Source organism: Patiria miniata, unplaced genomic scaffold, assembly GCF_015706575.1.
Source record: "Patiria miniata isolate m_02_andy unplaced genomic scaffold, ASM1570657v1 HiC_scaffold_16, whole genome shotgun sequence".
Taxonomy (NCBI): Eukaryota; Metazoa; Echinodermata; class Asteroidea; order Valvatida; family Asterinidae; genus Patiria; species Patiria miniata.
Window position 1 is genome coordinate 16,136,771 of NW_024037054.1, and position 25,904 is coordinate 16,162,674.

Sequence of the window (25,904 nt, forward strand, 5' to 3'; positions counted from 1 at the left end):
GATAGTTTCTGTACATTTCCATTGTGGTTGATTTGTAAACAGGCCTTCGACTCAATGTGTAAATGTAGCTCTCGCAACTTCAGGAATACAGCACATACATGCGCTTGTTTTGCCATGTGTTTTTCTGAGGGGAAAAAAACAGCTATTGAATCAAATTCTCTTCTATTAAGACAAAACTAATGCGGGGAAACTTGAAAGTCTCGCTGTGGCAAAAACAAGAGAAGCTGAAAGCGCTACCGCCAAGGCAGCTTTGAGTCAATTACACCCATAAAAGAAACCGGCGGACGGTAGGGGGAAACCACTTTTCATATTTGTGCCTGCGAGTGATAAACGCTGGCCACGGTGCACTGTACTAACACGCTATGTGGAATATCTGTGTATATATTCCATGACCGCGGAGGCGAGTCGGAGCAACAAGCCTCCAGGCAGGGAAAAATGGAAAAAGAGAAACGAAAAGCCGAGGAAACAGCTACCAAATGCAATGCATATTGGGTAAACTGGCTTATCAGCGGGCGCCAGTTAATTCATCCAACGGTGTGTGTGTAGGGCAGGCAGGCACTGCGTCATGCGGTGTGTAGGCTGGGCCCTATGGGCCTGCCAGGTTTTTTTTTTTTTTATGGAGGCCCCACTGTGGATTCGGTAGAATAGTGCACTGAACCGCCTCGCTTAGGTTCATGTGCACCTTGCTGACAGCGCAACGCACCCAAACAAGGCCGGGTCTGGACTCGACTGTACAGTCTTCCCACACAGAAAAAAAAAATCAGCGCTGACAAGTTAACTCCAAGGAAAACAACGGATGCAAAATGCGATAGCTTTGCTAAATCGCTGTGTCTAGAATTCCATCTTGGACTTATTCTTGTAGTTAAAAAAAAAACAGGGTTGGCATGGTGTTATGACCAGCGATTGAAAATATTTCTCAGAAACTTTGTTATCCCATAAGTTAATTTTTTTTTTAAATTCAAGGTATGAGTTAATGAGTAACATTCTTCTTTGTCAAAAACTAAATTAATATCCATATTCCGTTACAATGCCAGATGCCATACTGACCTGAAGCATGTGGGACTATTTAGGTTTGCAAATGAGCAGATTTTATGCAGAGAAAACAGCCAGCACATGTTGATTTTAGATATATAAGGGCAATCCACGGAAAGCGGACATGGCTGAAAAATGGAAAATCTATGAAATCTTCAGAACAACAAGCCTCACAACCTCACATGTGGTATCGAATGAAAGGGGGCAATGAGACCTTTCATTTGAGTGGGGCGCCAGTGAGATAGAAAGTGGTTAAATGTATTTTTCTTTTGGTTAAAACAACTGTTTTGGGGCTAAAATTATAGATTTTGGGTAGTCTTTTTGGAATCTTGTTTTCACATGCAAAATGCGAGTGTTACTTTGAGTTTTGGTTTTTAAGGCAGAGAGTAAGTATTTTACAACAAATGACACACAGAACATCATGATTAGGCCTTAGTATGTTTTTATCACGTAGGTGGATTTGATTTCAGACACGTAACGTCTGTAACTTTTTAATGTCACGTTCGTAACAACAAAAGCCATGATGTATCTATAAGTTCCTTTTTGTAAAATGTCACTGATGTTTTTATATAAAGAAGCTATATCTACTACAACATAGTTATCTCATTAAATTCCTGCAAGTAAATTCTTGCCTTCTGAAAACAACAAATCTATGTCTTAAAGTGTAACGTCGACTTCCGTAACATTAGTTAGCACAGCTTGTATCTCATCAATGAATTTAGCCAACACTACATTAACAATGTCATGTTGTAGTACATCAAGGCCTTGCAAGCTAGAGTTGAGCCAAATATATACAAATTTGCTTTTACTGCAAGTGTTTTATTTTGTTGTTTCAAAGTGGTTTTTAGCTCGGAATGTTTTGTCCGTAACGGGATTGCCCACGATCCAAAACAAATATAATGTTTGTACACGCAAGTGGAGAAAACGACGAACTTGTACATTTTAATACATGAACATAACACTTAACAGCTAGATTCCAATAAACATTTTGAAATCACTGTTCAGCAAAAGAAAGAGAAAATAAAAACCCAAGATTTTGGAAATGAACATGCTTTAGATCAGTGTGGCATCTGGCATTGTTATGGAATAGCGATATATATTTTGTAAAATAGAAAATGAAACCCTTTAAATTCAGAGGAAAAACGAATGTAAGCAACATGTTTTCTGGACTGGTTGACAATAATGTTTTAGAGTCAAAACTAATTAGCTGTGTTTTGTTTCAATCAATATATCAATCGCAAAGCACAATATGCAACCACGACACAACAATAAAATGTTAATGCCCACCAGTGCACGGACGAGCATGCCTAAAAACACAACCAGGGGCCGTACGGCTTTTCTTGCCTTTCGTGAGTACAAACCACCAATTACAAGAGTGAATGAACTGATGCGAAACTTCCGCACGGATGTATCATCAAAGTTAAATGCCCCGTTTTTTTTTAAAACTGTACCAATTAAGACGCAGCTGTAACAGCAGACCAACCAGAAAAATCGGACGGCAGCATCTGTCGGAGTGTGCGGTGATGGGTCCGTGGCCAGACCGGTCCGACTCTGACCACTGCAATTAACTAATGAGCACCGTGCGTGGATGGTTTTTATCCCCCAAAATAAAAAGGGGGGAAAAAAAAAATAGGGTCTGTGAGATGTCCCAACGTGTGGCAGTTTATTAATCACATTGTGGTCCGGGGTCAGGTTACGTCCTGCGCTATAAATTACTCCGAGAATCGGAGCCCCTACAATAATAACCTATCTGCTGACAAACGGATGGTGGGACTATCAACTGTGACAAAAAGTGTCGTGTTTCAGATTCATTAGAATCTGGATTCCAGACTAAATGTAAATGCACAGTGTAGGTTAGCATTTTTGGGGTCCATTTTGTTTTAAGACAATTAGGATTGTTGGTCATAGACATCTCCGAGCATGTACATGTAAAAAACTGTGTTTAATTCACGAGGCCCCCTTCAATGGAGTAACCATGGTGCAGGCTATTGTACATGAAGCAACTGCCCCGTGACAGATTATCTGAACAATAGCTAGCACAATGCTGTGGCCATTGAAGGGGGCCTTCGTGATAAACTTGATAGGAACTGGAGCTGAAGAAAGAAAGGAAAACGTTCTCGATATTCTTAATAATATCATATTACTTGTCAAAGTAAAATAAGAAGAAAGCTGATAGTTTGGTAGTCATTCATGGCACATAATTGGTGCCCCCCCCCCCAAAAAAAAACCACGAACCCTAAAAGCAGCTTCTTTTCCCACAGCTTTTATAAAAATACATTGCAAATATCGATATTTGGAGAACATAGTTCGTTTATAGCTTTTCAACTACAACAAAAAATCTTTCCAATCGGGTAAATATGTATTGAGTTACGGCCAATTCAAACAAGTGCCGATTATTTGCAAAGACATGTTTGAAAGGTATGGTTGCCACAATAGTTGAGCAGTATTTGATTTTGGTAAATACACACAAGAGGTTAACTTAACCAGTTCAGGGCCAACATTATTTTGACAAAGACCGGACCCAGGCGCGGGATTGTTTTTTCACGAACCTAGATGCCAGACGGGTTCAGGCCGTCATCTGCGGGTAGCACACCCTGATATTTCCAGCCTCGCTCCCTGCGAGCGGGTTGCAGACAGGTATTTCTGGCCTCGCTCGTTCCGTGTTTATCCGTCATCCATTCCACATACCACAAAATCTTTGCGTCTATTCACGTCATCCGATGTGAACTGCTTCACAAAATACCATAATGGTCCACACACAAAAAATTTCAAATTTGTCTTGTTGAACAAAACAAAAAATTGAAGGACGGAGTAAGATCAACTCACCAGACCAGAGAGGATGACCCTCCCTGTCAAAGCCGCCAAACTCCGTGTCGGCGTGGTGTATACTGTGGTAGAGTTTATTGTTGAGGATTCCCTGCAGATGACTGTCGATCCACTGGAGGTCGCAGGCTTCAATGGCTCGGGTGAAGATGGTACGAGGTCTGTCTGCATCGGCGACGGCTATATAAAAAAATTGTCAAAATTGCTGACACTGTGATTTAGGGTGTGATCCCTGGCTACATGGCATATATACGGGCTTACGGCTTCTGACCAGCGCCCCTTGAACAAAGACATTGATAAAACGGGGAACCGCCAACATAGGGCTGGATAGCTCAGTTGGTAGAGCCCCGGAACGGAATCTGGAGGTCGCAGGTTTAAACCCCGCTCCAGTCAATTTCTTTGTTCAATTAAAAATTAAAAAATAAAGGTATTAGGCCAAAAAAAAAATAAGTCGGTCTCTGGTCAGCGCGCACGTCGATTTTAATCATCCGCGTCGATCTTTTTTTTCCCCAAAATGTTCCGCGGTAGCTCCAACAGCGCCCTCTATTTCCGCACCTCCTCAATTTTTTTTTACCAAAGAGCACCAAGGAATGGGAAATTGCACCAAGGCAAATGATCGAAAGCACCAAGGCATATTATGGAGGACACCAATGTACATGAGGACACCAAAAAAGCAAAATAGTACCCACCTTGTCTGTACAATCCAAGCTTGAAAAAAAAAAAAAAAAAGCCGCGTGGCCACATTGATTCCGGAACTTTGGTCTGACCAGAGACCGAATATTTTGTTTTTTTGGCCTTATGTTCATTAAGATTTGTATTCTTTTTCTGAGGAAATTCTGCTAAAAAGTTCTGAGTTTTTATCCTTACCTGGGGGACGATTTAAAACACCCACAAGCGACGGGTTCGTCAAGTTGTTCCTCGCGTCCGCATCTTCCAGGGGGCAAAGGTCGTTGGACCCCCAATGGAGCAGCTGTTCCTTCCATGTCATCTTCTCCCTCTGGCAGTAGCCGGGATTCATAACCACAACCATCCAGAGCAAACCTGCGATCAGAGGGAGGGAGTACAGACAAGGAAAGCATTTTAACATTGTTTGTGTGTGTGTGAGGGGAACAGGACTTATTAAGAAGCAGGAAATTTGGTTTTTGTTTTAAGGGTTGGGGGAAATGGGGGTCGGGTGGGGCCTGGCGTGGCTCAAATTGGTTCCATAGGCTAAGGAGGACCCATAATCACACTGCTATACATTGTTGTGTAGGGGTGGGCTTAATTAGGTTCCTAGACATTGGTTAACTGCCAAAGTAAACTTAAATTTCAGCCGCCTCGCCAAAATTTGATCCAGAACATTGTCCGTGGGAGGACAAAGGAGACTTCAAACTTTGGTCAAGCAGGGGTGAAATTGAGGGGAAAAGAAAAATCCATGAAATAATCGGAAGAGGGTTTGAGGGTCAACTAGGGCCCCAGAGCAATGTAGGGTCTATGGTACCTGCTCGTACTTGTCTTGACCCTAACCCCCAAGTAGTTCCTCAGGACTACCCTGATAAATCCAACAGAGTCCAACCGGAGTGTCCTGCTCAATCCACTGTGCCTTGTTTTCAGTTGTCTGCTGAATCCAACAGAGTCCAACATGGCATTATAATGCGGTTCAGTTGCCTGCTGAATCCAACATTTTGCATCAGGAATGTACACAAGGGATTAACTGCTCAATCCAACAGGCTCCATCGGGTATGTGACATAGTTGGATCCTGTTGGATTCAGCAGGGTTATTAAGGCAGTTCTTACAATACCCATTTCTTTCATTGCATAGGAACTTTCATTTCTAGAAGCAAAAACACTTTCACGGAAAAACCTCAGGGATTCCATATTTTCATCAGGCAAAATCCTCTCACCCATGTCATACGGATGAGGATTATGCTCTCATGCATAATATATACACATTTTAATCATGTACCACTATACATGTATGTACATATGACATTGCTTAATTTATCAGTATGTTTAAGTACATTGTAGCAAGTACACTGTATGCAATGATGTTCTGTAATAAATTTCATTGAGATACGGTATTCAACTTTAGAAAACAAACAAAATCAAGAGAGGACAAATTTGAACCAAAACATTTCAAGCACTATACATGTACGTGGGAACACTCTCTTGCGCTATACATACATGTAACAAGCACGGCAATCATGTGCTTAAGCACATAATGGCGTATAGCACGGTACTTAATATCATCTTTTCAGAATCACACATACTCACAAAAGAGATTTATTCACATGGTGCTACCGCAAACTTATCTTGTCTTAATATCATGTTGAAATGATGTAACATGAGAAACGACGCGGTGGAAATTTGCACAGAAAAAAATAATAATAATGATAAAAATGTCAGATACAAAACAAACAACAGAAAGCCATCTGGAGCATTCTCAATCGATGATTGAATCATTTTTATGAATTGTTGAAACATCTGACGCCATCGATACAGGAATGCTAACCTAATGGTCAAAGTGCCCGCATGTATCCATATACCCAGCACGAAATGTGACGGAGGGGTATCCCCTCCCCCCACCCATCATACTATACCCTATACACACCCTACACTCTTGTTACCTAACACACAGTGGCGTAGGGGGGGGGGGACAGCCCCCCCATGAAACCTTGTCGTCCCCCCAGTCGCCCCCCCCCTCCCCCCCCCCCCACTGAGATTTTGAGTTTCAAAAAAAATTATCATTGATCTACATGACGCCCCCCCCCCATGAAATGTTCCAGCCCCCCAGCCCCCCCCCCCCCCCCCCCCCACTGAAAAATTCTTGGCTACGCCACTGCTAACACATCCCCCTAGATATCTCAAAAGAATTCCTGAGATTCTGGTAACACAATGACCAACACAAAAGAGTGGCGGGGGGGGGGGTGTCACACATCGTGCTACACATGCGTATCCATCCAGTTCTTATCAGAATTTTCACTCAAAACCTACTGGCAAAAAAAACAACCACAGCCGACACGCACAAATGCTTGCCGCATATCTCATGGTCTGTCCATGTAGATGTACATACCGGGGAGGCCCACGGACTCTTTTCTGTTGGGTGATTTTCTATTCAACAATGACAAGCTGGGGAAAAATTGGTGTTCTGTTGTTGGAAAATTAAAAATAGGGGAGACAATTCTTCCTTTCTTTTTAATCAACGGGTTGGGTGAACACCTTTGAAATACGACACGGTGCGTAATAGCGCGAAACACAAAGCAGTGTGTGCACACAAGGCCCGATGCATGTATGCTTTAGGTATGGCAATGTTTGCTATTTGCGTTTACATACATACATGTACAAAAACCTTTTTAAGGTAACCAATGACAAAATCAAACTCAAAATCACTACTTACCGTTTAGTAAAAACCACTGAGCAATACATGTACAATGTAACTAGATGCTTTCATTTTTATCCTTTTACTTTACTATCTTTTTTTCTCTTTTTCTATGAATTCGCGGTCTTAAGTAAACAATTTTTTTCGGATACCAAACACATCTCAAACATTTGCTAGTTGATTTTTTTGTTTTTGTTTTACAGGTATAGCCATTTAAAATTAATTCGGGAATTAACTTACATATAATTATATTTACATGATTTACTCTTTTTAAAACTATTGTTTACCAAAATCCAATATTTTGTCTTGGAGAGAAAATCAATATAAATCCAATTTTTGAAGCAGTCAAGACAATTTTTTTTTTTAATAGACAAAAGCAAAGTGCCAGTCGAATGGAACTTCTACCCTTCTTAAAAAAATAAATATAATAATGAAAAAAGGAACCACGTACACTCAATCGTCCTTCAGGAAAAGATAACAATGTAATTCGCAAAACTCAATTCATCTTTTATACTTCGGGACAAGACAATGACGACACCAAAATTTAGCGTCGGCGATATTTCTCCCTAAAACATGCATATCAAATTACGGGCCCCGACCCTACCATTAAGACCCCAACACTACATCGACTATTGTCGGTTACCATCAACTCTTTTCTAATGATCGGACACTGTACAGCTGGGGCCGGAACCCAAAGACAAGGACAACTATTGTCAACATCTTTAGCTCCTGGACAAAAAAATCCAGAGAGAAAAAAAAAGAAAAGAAAGCGACGTAAATGTAATTTCTCATTTAGAGTTCCCTTGGAAAGCAGCTATGTCAACCGAACGCCGACGAAGCTCTGCAATAAATCTATACGAGGATTTGTCTATATACTTGTCGGTAAGCGGTGGTGTTCTTTAACTTAATGGCACGATGTATACGTGACAGGGGCTAGCCCGTGATACACAGATGGTGAACTGAAGGGGGGGGGGGGTTAGGGGGAGACCATACACCACAAAGCTATATTGTATGTCCCTGTCCGTTGCCCTTCATACTTCCCAGTGTCTGACGCCGTGTGTTTATGCATGCGGCCTGCGACATTGAGATGGGATTTCTTTTCTGCCGGTTGCACGCACACACACACGCACACCCACACCGTACGGCAGCGCGCCGCTGTTGTCTTTCCGACCACAGTGTCAACATTACAGGGTTGTGGAACGAGCACACAATCCTACGCTGGACCTCTAGCTGGTGTGTACAATGCTTTAGATATGTACATGTATATATGCGACCACAATGTACAAGCATTCCATTGTGAAGCTGTTGTTGCCAGTACTATAATAATAATGAGGATATAATAACATATCCTCATTATTTTCATTTTTCTTTCCCTAAAGCTGTCTGGTGCTTTCAGCCTTCATGTACCGGTACATGTACATTGAAGCCTATTTCTCACTTGTGTACATTTCGGTGCGAGTGAAAAAAAAACCAACCCAGAATGCTCATCACAAAGCATGTTTTCAAATTGGAAAAAAATTTCCTTGTAAAAAAAAAGAAGAAAAAGATTTTTTCAATTTTGGATTATTTGAGCAGTAAAAAATATTGCGTGAAAAATGACAAGTGAAAAATGAATATGCTTATATCACAAAAGAATGTTTTTAAATTTGTAATTTCTTTTCTCAAAAAGATGGAAAATTTTCTATTATTTCATTATTCAAGCAATTACAAAATGTCTCTGGGAAACAAAATTTCACACTGTAAAATGACCAAAAGATGCAATTTTTGACCAATTTCAAATTTATGAGAGTCAGTTCCGTTTTCATACCAACAGGAATAGGGTTGTAGCAAAACTATGTATTTTAATCTTGTCACTCCTCAATTTTTTTATTATGCAACTAGCAAATTGTACTGCCAATAAAATTCACAATCAATGCTCAACAAAATAATTACGAATGGAAAATAATTTCCTTGAAAGTGTGGGCTTACGTTTCAGCAGACCCTATCGTATGATAGATCCATGAATTCCAAATTTTTTGTTCTCTCTCTGCTTTTCAATAAAGAAATCCCCGAAAAAAATCAGCATAATTGCCTTGAGAGGCTTGGGTGGGTATTTAATTCCCGCATACGGCCCGGTGAACAGTAGGAAACTTGATTAAGGGGGGGGGGGTGGGTTGAATTCAAGATCATCCATATGCATGGGCTCATCGGTAGTAGCTCCGGGTCTGATCGGATCACAGCAAATACAATTATTTGGGCATGAATAGAACACTTAGGTATAATGAAACCCTTTGTCCTCCTTGATAAGGATGTTGGTTTGGAACCGAACGCTTCTGGCTGCGATGGCGTTAAGGCTTTATGACTATGAGCTACCCCGGTAGGCCGTATAATTTAAACATGGACCTCAAGGACGAAAATAAGACCATTGTCTCTCACTCTCTTCTAATGAACACCCAAATGGATTTTTTTTTTTGGTGTGGAATATTCAACCGTCCCTCGCAGCTTGCAATAACGCACAGCACATAAATTTGAATTTCGCTGGATATGAGTTCTGATTGCTTGCACAGCTTGCGAGCATACATCCGGAGGCAACCTTCGCGGAATGTTTTGGCCAAACATCGCTTGTAGCGTACAACACCTCGAAATGAATAACATGCATACATGTGAATTTGAATCTCAACGCATCATGAAACGAACTAAACGGTTTAGACAATCCAGCCACATTTTCCCGATTCAAATGTTAACATGAACTACATGCATTCAATCTATTCCATGAATCATGTTTGGTATGTATGAACATGGTGTAAATTATGTAGAGTGCTAGCAAGGCCATCCATCACCACTCCAACATTAAAACATACTTGTCGAAATATTCATATAGTTCATGTATAGTGGCACTTATCATATTCATGAAAGGCTAACCTGAACATGAACTACATGTCCATTCCCATTCAGCACAGGGAAACACAATTTGAAAATGACTGGTTTTCTTTAAATTGCAATATGATACATGTAAATGTATGTAAGTTTGCAGAGCCAGTGCACAGCCAAAAGAACAATGATCAACTAATACTTATTGTGCCATCATTCATGGTTTCCAAGTCCGACTGTTTTAATTTTATTTGAAAAAATGTGTACGACCAAAAAAGAAATTAAAAAAATTGAAGGGCACTTGTAGTTGATTTGCAGGCCATGTGATGTCTAAGTATGTGTACCCATCTACATGTAGGATGTAAAGATATTTGATGCCTCTAAATAGATAATTTTATATGACAAATTCTAAACAATAAACAATTTGAATGAATATCTTTTTGTTGGAACCTAATCGCAAAACAAAATGGTTCTTTCAAATTTTAAAAAACTGACGACAATAGTCTAGAACTGTTCAAACTGGATGCTGTAGAGTGTAGAAAACGTTCAGTTAGGCGTTAGGCGTGTGCAGTACTGCCTGAAAATGATTTACCAAGTCCCGAGATTGTGAAGTCATTGAAGGTCAACTGTGGAAGATTTCCTCCGAGATACGGCACACCTCCGCTTGCCCAACCCAAACCAGATTCACAGGAAAAAATTGGTTGTGCTTCCAATTAACGACTTGCACTCAACCTTTCCTTCGCTTGCTAACAGTGATCGATCGCCCGCAAATAGAAAAGAAAAACTTTTGACCAATCCCACTTTTCCCTCGAGCGGTGGAACTTCACCCCTTTTTTTGCAAGAATGGAATCACCCAGGTGGAGGTGCGTTTGTGATCAATTACTCCAGTGATGACTGGCGAAGTGCCAGTGGGGTGTCCACGCACACAGCGTGTCGTCTATGAATCATGTTTCCTCTGGGGAAAGTAAGGACTTTTTTTTTTGGTTTCATTTCACGAGCCGGTGCTTTAATGAACATTGTGTCACGTCTGAAATACTCGGACACGGCTTGCGATCGCACATGCCTCTATGGAAGCGGCTGCAGTGGCTTCCCATAGCCACATGTATTACTGCAAGCCACAGCCACTGGTATTGCAGGTTATTCCGATTCGGCCATGTGGGTTGAAAGGAGATAGCACACCGGCTATGAAAAGGCTGTAGCCATTTTTCAAACATCGGCTTCGTCTGCAGTTTTTGGTTCAAGCACCATCTTCGTGATTTCTTTTCAAAGTTCCTGACGTTGGAGATTCTGGCTTAAATATATAGTCCATCATTTGTAATTTGTGCATTTTGTTCGTTTGAAGCAACAAAAGTGTTCAAAATCTAATGAAGGATACTGAACAACTTAATACCTGATGAAGTTTCAGCTAAGCTTCAGCTGTATATTCCGAGAAAAAAAACAGCATTCTAGGATCTCAATTTCAAATCAAAAGTTGCTGAATCATGTTTTGAATTGTTTTGAATTGCAGCTATGCGATGTCGTGCTCTGATCCGACGAAGTATAGCAACCGCGCGCGAGCATGGGCGTCGTGCCAATGCTTGCGCACGCTTCGCGGAATAACAAAACGAACTACTACATGTAATTTAAATTTCCTACGGTGCGTCTTAAGACGCACCGTTGGAAAGGCCTTCTTTCGTTGATTACTTCAAAATGACAGCTTGCCAGTGAGAATAATTTCACAGGGAGTTTAGTCCCGTTACTATCTTTCAACCAAGTATGTTTTTCAACAAAAATTACGCCAGTTACTTTTCGGATGGCTGCAAATGATGGAATATAGCTTTAATATGTGTGTGTTGTTTTTTTCTGTCACAGGAACAGTATAAGTTCAAGTTTGCAGCCTTTTCTTTTGGCCAGAACATTACATGCCTAGAAACGTTTCAGCGGCCTGGCCTAAGCTTGACAAACACTTTGTACAATGTCTAAGTATCATCCTTGAACAAAACACAAAGAAACGGAAGAGATTCAGAGAGCCAGATTAAGCATTCTGTTCTTGATGAGATTCAGAGACTTGGAGATCGTCTGGTTGGATTGTTAGTGTACGACCAGGAATGAGAAGCACGTTCTACTTCAGAAAACAAAATTAGCTGTCAGGAGGCAAAGCGATATCTCCGAGAAACGAGAGAAAATGAAGCCGATCCCTAAATCAACAGACCGCAGGCCAGTCCCGGGGAACAAAGGTTGAGAGAAAGTTGACCAGCTGACAACTTGGTAACTACGTGTCTATACGTCGACGGTTGATGACACCCTTGACAGGCTTGCGATCTAACGATGAGAACCGTTCATTAGTCCGTACACGGCAGTGGACATTGGACGTCACGGATCTGACAGCAAGTTTAGACTGGAGACCAAGCTGACCTGATGCTGGTACACGCGTGTACAAGGAGAACAAGCAAAACACTCAAAAAGGCTTCTAAGATCGAAACGGTTGCTATGCGCATTCACAATGCTGTCCTGTCGTCTGATTGGACTACAGTACGCAAACATTATACACGTAGCCACGGGGTTTGAAAGACCGTCCCAAATTCAACATGGGTCCATGTTTAGTTGCAATTCCAGCATTTATTAAAGGAAAGTGTGATGTCTGTGACAGAGCAAACAGAGCCTGAAAATTTACCCCTGATGGGGCGCTTCTGGACCCCTCGAATAGGAAAATTAGCGTGTAAAAGTCAGAGTTTTGGAAATTATTTTTGGTACAACAATTTTTTAAGTAAATCACCCTCGGAAAAGGCCTTTGTAATATTGTTACTAGCATCTCAATTTATGGAAGCTGAAACATTGCATGACGTGAAAGAGAAATATCGTGCCAAAAATTGACCTCTCAATTCCGAAAATCTAAAATACATGTGGACTCGTGGAACTCGGAGCACTCGTACAAAGAAGAACATTTATGAAATGATTTTGTGGGGGTCATTGGGTAAAAACTGAAACTTAAATAGGAGACTACAATGTCTAAAATAGGAGACTAAAATGTCTTTTGGGACACACAATTTTTTAAAATAAACTTGAAAGACTAATTCTCATTTACAAACAAATCTAAAATGACCATTGATAAGAACTGTATTCAAACAAGCTCGACTAAATCTATAATCCATTGGTTGTAAGTAGGTAAATCTTCGCGTGTAAAATACCCATAGAAAGGTTGCGGAGGGGTCTGGAAGCTCAAAGACAAAATGGCGTACTTTCAGGCTGTATTAACCTTGATATCTAACTGATGATTCAGAGAAATGATGCAAAACTCCTAGTCTGTAATCTCCTTGACCATTACTAGATGATGGATGTATTTCGGATTTGAAAAATGCATTTTCAGGTTTATTCACTGAGCTCTGTCACGGACAATACATAACGCTGAAATTGCCCATAAAGGTCAACATAAAACAACAATTTCAACTGGACTGCACTTCAAATCATGCCTTGAACACATGTTCAGATTTCTGGTAGTTGCAGCTTTGATTGTACGCTTTTTGTTCGGTTTTTTTTTTTAAAGGTCCGCTTTTTTAAGGATAAAAGACCCACTGCTTAAACCAGGCTGGCTATACGCCTGCATTGGTAAGTCTGAAATTTAAGCATTAATATGGAACAGAAGGAACACAGTGCTTATTTGTGCGTGTGTGGACATTTAAATGAACTGACCCCGCACCAATTCCAAGGGAGTTTGGCCGACACGAATCAGGTCGCATCTTAGTGAGAGATACCAAGGCTGTATTCAGACTATATCTCAAAACTCTCCATCGCTGTACGGATGGACGAACAAGTTTTATACAAGGATTGATTTCTCGATTCCTCGGCTCCAAGGTTAGGGTCACCGGCAAGGTCCGCATCTTTCGCCGCGTTGTCACGGCAACATTCGATTGGGAAATAATGGTTGTCAATATCCCCCGTTTATTATTGTGGCTAATTGGGGAAACAAACAAAGGCATCTGGAGCCCAAGTCGACGCGGAGACGTCGCAGTATGGATTCGCATGCTTGCAGGAGGCCTTTGTGTCTTCATCAAACTACAACGTCGAACGTGGAAATTGGTATCATTTCTCGGGTTCAGTCCCCATGCACGGCGTTGTAAACTTTCATAGGAATTGACATGACACGTTGTAATTCAAAACGAAATTTACACACGTTTTACAAGGAATGGTGTTTTTTCGGCTTGTATCAGTAAATTGTGTTATAAACTTTTAAAGGATCTGACGTGAACGTTCAACACTTTACAGGGGATAAAATTACAAGATTTGACACAACTTAAAATGGGGAACTGGTGTGACATTTTCTAGCCTATCTCAATGCAATGCGCAATAATTTTTTAAAAGAAAAATACACAAGGAGACAGTTGAATCAGGAATGCATTAGTAGTACTGGGAGTGTTGTAATATTGAACAGCTGCATATAGACAATAATATGGGCATGTGCTCATACTGTACACTCTTGAGGCCCCCCTTCAATGGAGAAACCATTGCGCATGCTATTGTACAAAGCAACAACCCCATGACGTATTATCTGAACAATAGCTAGCACAATGCTTTTGCCATTGAAGGGGGCCTTTTGCGATAGAATGCCCCGATTGGTCTGTACTATACATGTACAATCTGAAGTTACACAAAGACTTTGTCAGATAGCTGCTCTTTTTTTTTTACAAAACCAGAGCAATAAATCCATCAATGAAAGATTAACCCTAGCCTTCTCAAATCCTCCAAAATCCTCTTTGCAAAATGGAGCATTTTGCATGATTCAGGCTAAAACTATGTGGCTGATTTTTGAGGATGCACTGTGTCAAGGTCTTGGGCCGGACCTTGTGTTGTTTATGCTGAGCCATGCATACATTTAGGCCTAGATTATACTTGAAATCCTGATCTGCACTGCTCCTAGATGTCACTGGCTCTGCCTCAACATATTGACAGTGATTACTGGAGAGTTTTGCAGGATTGAGGCAGTGGTCACCCCTCCAAGGACCACATGCAGGACATAACGGAGGATTCTGCAGGATGGAGGCTGTATGCAATTTTTACATGGAGGCAGTTGGAGGATTTCGCAGGAGTGATGTTGCATCCTAGCAAAAACGCCTAGGGAGTTAGGGTTAAAAAAATGCACAAATATGGACTCGGGCAACAAAACTGAGTAGAGTTGAATATTAGGTAAACAAGAACATAAACTGTACAAGTATGGGCCATGCACAAACAACAAAAGATAGGAGCATAAACAAAATCTTATCTCTGTTTCGAATATGCAGAAAAGAGAATACACATTTATCCAATAATGATGACCATGGTATTAGCACGGCTGTATGAGAACAAAGGTCCCAATATAATCGTGGTCCGGGTTTCCAATTAATGACCTCATTATCATTAGCAAACAAACCCATTGAGTTGGGCAACACATGGCCGGCGTGAACATTGCTCGTTTGCCGGGCAGAGCAACCACGCACGCAAAACCAGACAAGAGAAATAGTGTCGGTTTGAATTGGTGGGCTGCAGCCACTTTAATGCGTGAAGTACGTACGGGCTGGGAAAAAAATGCACTGCAAGCTGGAATGCGCTGTTTGCGATATTAAAATATACTCTCTTTAGCAAATATTGGGGCCACGGGGTTTGCCCAATTGTCTACTGATTAACTACTTCTTTTTTTTTTCATTTCTCTTCTACCCTGACAACTTTCGCTCCGTTTTTTTTTTTTTTTGAATTGACGATAATAAACCACTTCATGATGGAATGGACTGCAAGGGACGGTCTCATCAAATCTAATATCAAAGTCGTTATGGAAAGAGAAATAAAACTATGCAAGGAATTCAAGCAATCTATGATAATATTACCAGCATTCATCATTATCTTGTGATAAAACAATTGCATATTTAGCTCCCCCCCCCCCAAAAAAATCAAAATACACGCCTAACCCGATCCATGTTTTAAATTGAATTGGCAAATCATTTTGCCCTGTCTCATTATAATCACCCTTTTGTCTATTTTTTTTCCTCTCATGTTCGACCTTTTTCTTCTTCTTTAAAGGGAAAATACAACATTTGCAAACATCAAAAAAAAAAACTACCAAATCATTTTGAAATACCTTGCTGGACTGTTAGTGAATGACAGTGTAAAGCATCCTGTAAAATCATGGCACCTGGTATACTGTCATTTTCAAGAAAAGCGGTATTTTTGTATCAATTTCCAACGCTGGTCGGCCGACCAGCGTTGGAAAAAACTGGCTTTTTTCAAATACTGGCCCCAATTGACCATCGCACTTGTTTGCAATCAATTAAACACCTATGAACGGGAACAAGCCAGCTAGACTGGTTCCCTGACCTTACAATTCCCCAATGTATGTAAACTGCTCTGTTTCTTCTTATATGGAGTCAGGGAACCAGACTACAGGAAAATGATTGTTTTTCTTGGTTTTTTATAGCATTTTCGAACCCAAAACCTCAAAAAAATCGGTGTAACTATATTTGCTATATATTTCCAACCCCCCAATGCCATCCATTTCTGAAAATTACAGCAAAAGCAAATGATGTATATTCCCTTTAAACTGATGGCCGCTACAACTGTCATTACGAAGTAATCGTATCCGTCTTCATGTATAGTTCATGAGCGCCGGTCCAAACAGACAAGACATGCAAACCGGTCCCCTTGCTCATGTCAGCGGATCCAAACGAGTGTAATATTTATTTTTATGGGCCTACTGAGACCCAGGGAAAAGACCGCTTCAGTACTGCGATGCCGTCCGACTATCCCCCCCCCCCCCCCCCATGCATGCATGCTTGTCACTTCAAATGTAAATCCGTCCAGTCTTCTGGGCATTTTATAAACACATGACTTCCTGTTTGTAACTTCGTCTGCTGACATTTTTTTTTTGGAAGACCAGATTGAAAAATATAAATTAATCCTATGTTGATCCAACTGGGGGCATGTTGCGCTTTAATTTACATGTATAATGAGTGTCCATCAAAGGCAATAAGGACATGAGAAAGAAAAAAAATTAAACATAAAACTTATTTTTGCAGTTTTGGGAAAATATTTTTGTAACGATACTTCCGAGAAAAGTCTACAACTGCATTGAGCACATACACGTGTGTAATATTTTGACATCAAAAGAAAAGGGGGAAAAAAAACACATTTTGTTGTTGTTGCCACCACAGGAAATAATACTGAATTAAAACCTCATGCATATCGAGATGAATTTATGGAAAGGGAAAGTAAACCTCGGCCACTATATCTGTAAGTCAATATTTTGTTTTTATACAAATTACAAAGCAACTATTTCTTGATGAGTTATTTTTTCTAGTGAACGCTGTTTTCTTGTTTAGTTTCTAATTCTGAAAGTTTTTTCTGAACTTTTTTACATTGGCCTCTCGTAGTATTCAAAAAGTCTGATTTCAGATTAACAATCTCATGCCTGATTGTTCCTTTACCATAGAATAGACGTGTAAAACCCTTATCCCCAAGGGTTCCTCAGGACTACCCTGCTAAATCCAACAGAGTCTAACGGTTACTTCCTGCTCAATCCTACAGAATCCAACTGTGCCTACTTTTTAGTTGTCTGCTGGATCCAACAGAGTCCAACTTGGCGTTACTTATCAGTACCCAACAGAATCCGACTCTGAATATGTACGTGTACGTTTGTACAAGGGGTTTACTGCTCAATCCAACAGGCTCCAACGAGGTTGATGATATAGTTGGATCCTGTTGGAATCAGCAGGGTTAGGGTTAATTAATGACTGTTTACAAAAACTGAATTGATCTTACCGAGTTGATCCCAGAGTTGTCGGTGTTTGTCCGTCATCGGCGTTCCCTGCTGCTTCCAGAGTTGTAACCGTGGGTCGACCATAAACTGCTCTGTGATTAACGTTAACATTCTAGCACCATTGGAGTCCCGTACTCGTAACATCTCCCTTACCTGCATGGAGGAGAGAGTTTCTCAAAATGTCACATCTCCCTTGACTCTATGCATTTTAGAAAACTTGGTCCCCTTTTTAAGCTCTGGCAGGAGGTTCTACATGTCACTTGGTGGTCGGTCTGTCGGTCCCCAAACTTATCAGTACCCAACAGAATCCGACTCTGAATATGTACGTGTACGTTTGTACAAGGGGTTTACTGCTCAATCCAACAGGCTCCAACAAGGTTTATTATATAGTTGGATCCTGTTGGAATCAGCAGGGTTAGGGTTAATTAATTACTGTTTAAAAAAACTGAATTGATCTTACATTGACCAAATGTATGGTGTTCCATATGTGCTATCGTCGTCGCATTTTTCAGCTCAGGCAGGGATCATTTTGATCGATTTCATACAGGACTTTCATGCAAGACTTTGTAAAACATGGCGAGAGTTAATTGTGCACTCGCACTTGTTTGCTATATTTCTTCTTCTGAGAAGTCATATCCCATTCGGGTTTTTATTTGTCTCTGCCTACGGCTTTTCAGAGTGGTGTGCCAATTGCAATTTCTTCAGTCATAGCCACTAAATGCCGATTTGGGACATGGTCTGAGCTTGAACAAAACCGCTAACACGTACACGTTGTTCATAAGGACTACTACTGCTCTGTATCGGGTTGTAAGTCTACGTCATCGCTATTACCACAGTTTATTAGTGGAAATCATTCAGAGGTTTAACTGAGCACTAGTATTAGTCCTTTCAAAAAGTTCAGAAAGAAATTGCACGGGAAGTTATAAATCATAAACCACAGCTTTCAAACTAACAAAATGCATTAAGGTGTCACAGAAAACAACTACATAAACTGAAAGGAAAAGAAAAAATACATGTATGTGTATTACAGTTTCGCTGACTACATATCTGTAACATGCTTCATTTCAACTTCTGGATGCAGACAGAAATATCAAAAGTCCTCTCAAAAAACAATTTGGACAAATTTTCCAACTTTTCAATGAGTTAATGTACATATTATTTCAAACAACAGGAATCTAAAAACCATACTCCCCCGTAACCGATCACTGGATGAACACTGCATGCACGTATATATTGTTGATTAACTCACAAGAGGCGAAATGAAAACAACATCCAACTACTCATCCCAGACAAACTGTCTAAGTGGTCCCGTGATAAACACACAACTGCACCGGTAAGTGCAGGGTTCAGGGTTCAGTTCCCTCCTGGGTCCTGCACATGGGAAGGGGGGGGGACCTGCATAGGCAATGAGCAATATCGTGTATGTACATATGCATGTACTTGAACATGCAGAATGCAATTACTAAAAACTTTTTTTTTAAACTAACTCCTCTTAAACAGGTATTTCTCTATGACTGCCTTTCAGCGGGCCTCAGCCTGCGCTAAATTGACTTGCTATTATATCAAATTTTAGGCCTCTTGCCATGAGAAATTCACGGATATTTTTGACATGGATGAGAGCTGGATAAAATGGCTACAATCTCCAACAAGATTCGAGTCTGCAGACCAAATCTAACTGGAGAAGATTGGACATACACATGTACATACAGCTCTATGTTTCGGCTGAGTTTACAATGTGTTTCTGTGCAGCATTTTTCCTTTGACAGCCTGTCAGCGGGCCTTGGCCCGGCCGCGATGACACGGCTGGCTATATCTTGAATTTTAGGCCATTTGTCATGAGGAATTCCTGGATATTTTACATCGCTAGGGAGCTGGATAGTGTGGCTACAATCTCCAAGTTTGGGGTCCGCAGACCAAATATAATTGGAAAAGAATACTATTATATTGGGTTTGGCCCTTCACTGACATATTTTATAAACACTTGTATACTCAGTGTTGTCCGAGGGCTTGCAATGACAATCTTCACAAGCTTCCTCGGGTGGGACTCGAATCCAAGACCTCCTGTTACAAAATACGTTGGCGAAGGGCAAAATCCATATAAACTTCTCCCCTGCACGAATTTCATCTTATATAACTGGAGAAACAGACACGCGCATCCAAGTTTCGGCCAAGTTTATTTAAGGGCAGATCCAGAGAAGTTACTGCTTTGGGGGGGGGGGCTCTTTTAAGTGAAAAATATCCTTATTTGAGAAAATTTCAGTCACTGCCCGGGGGGTAGGGTGCCCCCTCCGCACCCCTGGATCCGCCACTGTAATTTCTGTGCAACATGCTGAAATTTTATAATCTTCAATAATTCTGGTCACAGAGAATGGTTGTCTCTCCCCCTCCCCACCCCACCCCCCCCCCCTCCCCAAAAAAAGATTATCAGCAATGGAGGAATACCATCAGAAACATTCATATAAAATTGACAAATTTTTATACTAAATTGGGGGGAAAAAAACAGACCTTGGCAAATAGTGAGTTGAGTTGCTTCTCTGAGTCGTAGTAACCCCCTTGCTGGAGGTACAGCTTGACTTGTTCCTGGACTTGCTCCGTGTCTAGATGCCAGCAGCTGTCGTCGTCGATGCTGGCACCCGCTGTAGGGTCTGGCGCACCTAGACAATGAGAAAGAAACAAAGGGCAAGTTAAAGAACAATGCGAAGTGACACAAAAAGCACTCCGACAAAATGAAATACCACAGTCAATACTGGCGCCAGCTGTAGGGTCCAGCACACCTAGAAATCAGAAGGGAGGAAAAAAAGGGATACAAACAACGGAGCCTCAAAAAATGCACTCGGACAACACGAAACAGTGTTGTAATACTCATACTCGTACTCATAGTCACAAACTCGAGTAAATTTCTTCGTACTCGTACTCGTACATATATACTCGATGCATACATGTACTCGTTCATAAACTGTGCTCAAACTTTATTTGGAAAGGTACTCATGGAAAGAAATGCATCGTACTAGTAATTTGTACTCATACTCTTGTACTCGAGTATTTCTTTGTACTTTTATTGTGCTCGTACACATGGAAATTTATTTAGTCATTGAAAAAATACCTTGTACGGTATACATGGCAATGTATGCTGTACTCATATCCGTACTCCTACTCATACCACAACTTACTCGTACTCGTGGAAATGTACTCAAATACGACACCAAAAAGAAAAACTACGCTCAATTTTCAGATTTCAGTCTCGGCATTTTTCAGCATTTCAATACGACAGTATAAAATTTGAAGTGTGTGTGTCCATTTCAAGTGGTCCAAAATGTCCAATACTTTACTGTAACTGCACTGTTTGGATTTTTTTATTGTGTACACGTGTGTGTAACTTTGGGCATCTTTGATAATTTTTGGGGAAATATAAGCACATGTACAATATAGGCCTACCCTGTTCCTATTTTCCCCTTTTTTCAGCCAAGTTACTGTCATGTTTACAACAACTTTTTGCCAACCAGTGATTGGTCAAGACATACAGAGTGTGTACTGAGATCCACAAGAAAATGCATGTAAAAAAACTTCACCAGATTTTACGAACAACTTCTAGTCACTATAAACGTATCACATGTATTTGCTCACTGCCATACTAATATTCAAAAGATCATTTCTGAAGAAAAGGGAAAAAAGAGGCATTGAGGAACGAGCACATGTGCTTTTATTTGTGCTTTTAGGAAGATGACAACACGAAGTTCATTTCCACACCGGTAGAGGGTCCAGGTACCGGTACCCTATCACACACCGAAGGCAGACGGAACCAGGGTGTCAAAAAAGCTCAGAGGATGGCCGTAATAGAATTAAGGCCGCAGGAAATAATTACCATTACGGCATTAAAGGCGTAATTAACCACAACATTTCAATGGCGGTTAGTCATATCTCCTCCAACCCCCCCCCCCCCCCCCCCCTCCTCCTAAAAAAAAATACTTGCATGCTATGCACGTTGAAACAATTAGGGGCTCGAGACGCCGAGCAAAAGACTGATGCAACTTTAAACAGGTTGAGGTCGGGGGGAACGCTGGGTAAAAAAGGAGAAATTTGTCATTCCACACAGGCCGACTCGAGTTGAAATCGCTAGTGGCGGCCATTATGAATGGGACAGGCGAGTTTCCTGTGTGTCCATTCGCGGGTCTCGGCACTGCGGGGGGAATGGGTAATGCCGCTCGGCATGCATACAACGGTGAAGGATTCTTCTTGGCGGCACGCGGTCGAGCGCAGGTGAGGGGCTGCTCTTCGGCGTACATTTGTCATCGGGGGAGAGAGAGAGAAGGGGAAAGCTAGAGAGAGAGACAGATATTGGATTTCGGACAGCGTGAATAAGTCACCAAACTTCCTGCCGATTCACCGTCTGACACGTTCCTCCATTATGCATGGAGGCTGGAGAGGCTTCCCAGCTGCTTTGCGCTTCACACTTGTCCCCAACTTAATGCCGTGAATAAAAAAGCCAACCCCCCCCCCCTAAAAAAAAAAAGCAGCAACAGCACAGCTCTCAACTTGACGGAGTAAATTTACAATAAAATTCAGCCCTTCTTGGGAACTTGATTTAATTTGGACATTTTTGTATTCATCCCTTCCCGAATTTGGCATGTACATGTAGCTTGGGGAAATATCGGCGGATAAGGCCGAAGACACTCAAAGAAACTCATTTGCATACATATGTGAGATTCCTGTTCACGAATGCGCAAATTTTCCACCTGAATTCAAAAACCACAAGGTCACCCAAAAGCTTTTCAGACTTTCGTGTGTGTGTTTTTTTTTTTTTGCGATTTATTTCTCTGGCTGCTGATAAAGCAAGCTCGGGTAGTTTTTTAATGTCTCCATTATAGCGTGACAAGTCAATATTTCAGCGACAGTAATTTGTCAGATGACTGGCATTATGCCTGAAATTTTTGACTGAATCACTCCGAGGGCGACTGGGCAGGGGTAATGCAAATTTCCCCGCGCGTCTAGCTGTGCGGGATAGACGCTCAATTCACAAGTCAATGATTCAGCTCCGGGGTAATAATGGCGAATGTGTGTTCAGATGTTGAGAATTTCCCCTCATGTTCCTGTTCAGTTTAAAACAGACTCGAGGAATTTGTGCAGTTTTTTTCTTACTCCCTAACTCTTTTCTGGCTATCTTAAAGATAAGTCCCCATCTATTTTGAGTTTCAACCCCCCCCCCCCAAAAAAAAATCCAGAATTTTGTTTTCAATTGTTTTTTTTTTCCCGTGGCAATATAAAAGTTATTCACTTTTGAATGAGACATTTATAGACAGGAAGTTATTAAATTTATTCAATTCTTTCTTTACAAAGTTCAAATTATTTGCATCTCGACAATAATTCGCTCTCGCAGGGTGGGTCCATTTTTCGGCAAAATGCTGGTCAGCCGACCAGCGATGGAAAAAAACCCTGGTTTTTTTTTTTTCAAATACTGCCCCCAATTTTACCACATTTAGTTACTCCACATTTTGTTTGCAATCGATTACACACCTATGAACGGGTACAAGCCAGCTAGACTCGTTCCCTGACTTTACAATTCCCCAACGTCTATAAATTGCTCCGTTTCATCTTACATGGGGTCAGGGAACCACACTACAGGAACATGATTTATTTTTTCTTGGTATTTCCAGCATCTACCAACACAAAACTTGAAACAAGTCAGAGTATTAAACAAAAATTTCCTATGAGATACTTACCAAATCTTAATATTACAGCAAAAGTAAATGTTTTATTCCCTTTAAATTGTGGGTTTTTCCTGGCATCATGCATGTGTGACTGTTTGGGGTTTCCCACCCAGATTTTCTTTTCTTTCATGACTCAAACTATCATTTCCTTCCCTTTTTTCTGTCGAGTCGATACTTCCTATAAACTTCAACATTATCTAAAGCATAGAAGTTTCTCTTTGCCAACAAAGGCAAACATTCTAACATTTTGAAATAATAACATTGTGGTACACATTATAGTAAATGCAGTGATTTAAATACAATGTGCTTCTCAATTACTAACCAGGAACTACCCAATTATACTCCGGGCCGATAAGAGGCAATTGTTGTAAAGTCTCCTGCTCAAGAACACAAGCACCGTGATTCCCTGTCAGGATTGAAACCAACACACTGTCTTGTAAACAAGTCAGACACATCAGAGTTGTGATGACTCGAGCCAGTGACTCGACCCGAGTCGCAATTTTTGGTGACTCGACTCGACTCGAGTCCCTACAGGTATTAATGGCTCGACTTTAGAAATGACTTAATTTTCTTTCTTTTTTTCATGAATCTTTATAAACAGCTCAATAAATGGAGAGACACATTCATTCTTTCTATTAAAAGAGAGAAGACAATAGCGTCTTTGTTGTCAGTAAAGCTCCTCGCCTGTGAAATTACAACATTTTCTCTGCATGCTAAATTTAATGCTTCAGTACATCATGTTGCATGAATTGTTTTTGTTGCTGGCACTGTGTGAGTAGCAATTTACATACAACATTGGAAAGGCTGTAAAGGATCCAGGAAGAACAAAGAAAACAAAAGCCCTCTTTTTTTTTATTGCAGATTATGCAAACAATCATGTACAATCATCATCCCTTATTGTGGCAGGCTGCATATTGTCCAATGTGCTGGCACTCAGAACGATATTGCCTGGCATGTTTTCGTGGGTTCGGAACACCGAGAAAAACAGAACTCCGGCACAGCACAGTGCCAGTCTCTGCCCCTCAATCTTGTGAAGCAGAGGGGGAGCATTCAAGCACCCCGGCCTCAGCCGCGTGTGGCTATAAGCCTCCGGGCAAGTGAAAAGTTCAGCCGATCCCGGTTTTCGACAGGAGGGCGAAACGGAGAGAGAGGGGGGCGTGTGACATAACAGATGGCCGGCATATTGTGGAGTATATACTGGGCCACGCAGCAACCAAAGAGAAAAATTCCTCCCATCCACACAAAAAATAGTGTTCACAGAATTCAATTTGTTTGAGAAAAGGCTCTCCGGGCACGAATTTGTTCGGGGAAAGGTTTTCACCAATACACACGATGTGTCACTGATGTTTGATTCACGGAGCGGAAAGATCTGTTGTCCTGCAACTTACAATAGGGGTCGATCATGACATACAAGTACATTGTATACATGTCTTTATTCCTGTACCACAGCCGTATATTCCCATACCACAGGTGCATGTAATACCGTGTCATTATCCTTCTGAATAACCCTGTACAGGAACAAATCCTCTGCAAGTTTCCCTTTTGTACGTGTATTCCTAGAAAACCAACAAAGGTGCAAACCACGTACACATACAACTTGTAAATTGAAACCTAGGACCAATTTCCAAAGCTATGTACGTAGACCTGTGTAGCCTGAGGTACTAGTATTTGTGCAGTGTAGGCCTACTTTTTTTTGTACACTTAGGTACTGTAGACATTTTCTGCGCAGACAAAAACTTTCAGGAAAAGAAAGAAAGAGGGGATACCAGCCAAAATATCATGTCAGGCATATTGCCTTGACCGGTTCTCCGCTCTTTTTCACTTCGAGCATTGAAATCAGTCTTTTTCAAAGGTTGTACACTCTAGCATACATGTACTGTCTAGACTACATGTATATATGCATACGGTTCATTTTAATTTGGGGTCCATTTTTTTTCTGTCCGTTACATCCAACATCAATGATTTTGTAATTCTGATGAGTACTCCTAATACAGTCGTCCTCCGAGGTTGATTATATGAATAGCAAACTTTATGTACCGGCTGGTTTTAAACACTATGTTTCAGACCAGTTGGAGTCCGGATGCTGATAATTACCAGAGACGAAATCAAAACATTCGGTAAGTTAAAACAAGTCAAAAATTATAAATTTCCAACAATTTTGTTGAACATTTTTACTTCATTTTTTTGTGGAAACATTCCTCTAGATATGCTATGGTATGGCCCTCTCGTGAGAAATGGTTAACAACTCCATGGAGATTGGCGCGCCCATCGCGCGTATTGCGTGATGTGGCGCCGAACGCAGCTTTACGTGTTTAAGACCAGCCAGCCATGTCTTTATCAACCGTTTAAAACCAGCCACATGACAGGCTCTCGACCA

General features: G+C 41.0%; 1 protein-coding gene across 1 annotated transcript in view; it reads right to left on the reverse strand.

The window, feature by feature from the left end:
* LOC119723257 (zinc finger SWIM domain-containing protein 6-like) overlaps positions 1–25,904 on the reverse strand; it is a 46,709-nt gene that overhangs the window by 16,225 nt on the left and 4,580 nt on the right. The window contains exons 3-6 of the mRNA XM_038193822.1: positions 20,328–20,476; positions 17,825–17,975; positions 4,723–4,896; positions 3,859–4,035 (exon numbers count right to left, since the gene is read on the reverse strand). Coding sequence (XP_038049750.1) covers positions 3,859–4,035; positions 4,723–4,896; positions 17,825–17,975; positions 20,328–20,476 — 651 coding nt within the window. The remainder of the gene's footprint in view (positions 1–3,858; positions 4,036–4,722; positions 4,897–17,824; positions 17,976–20,327; positions 20,477–25,904) is intronic.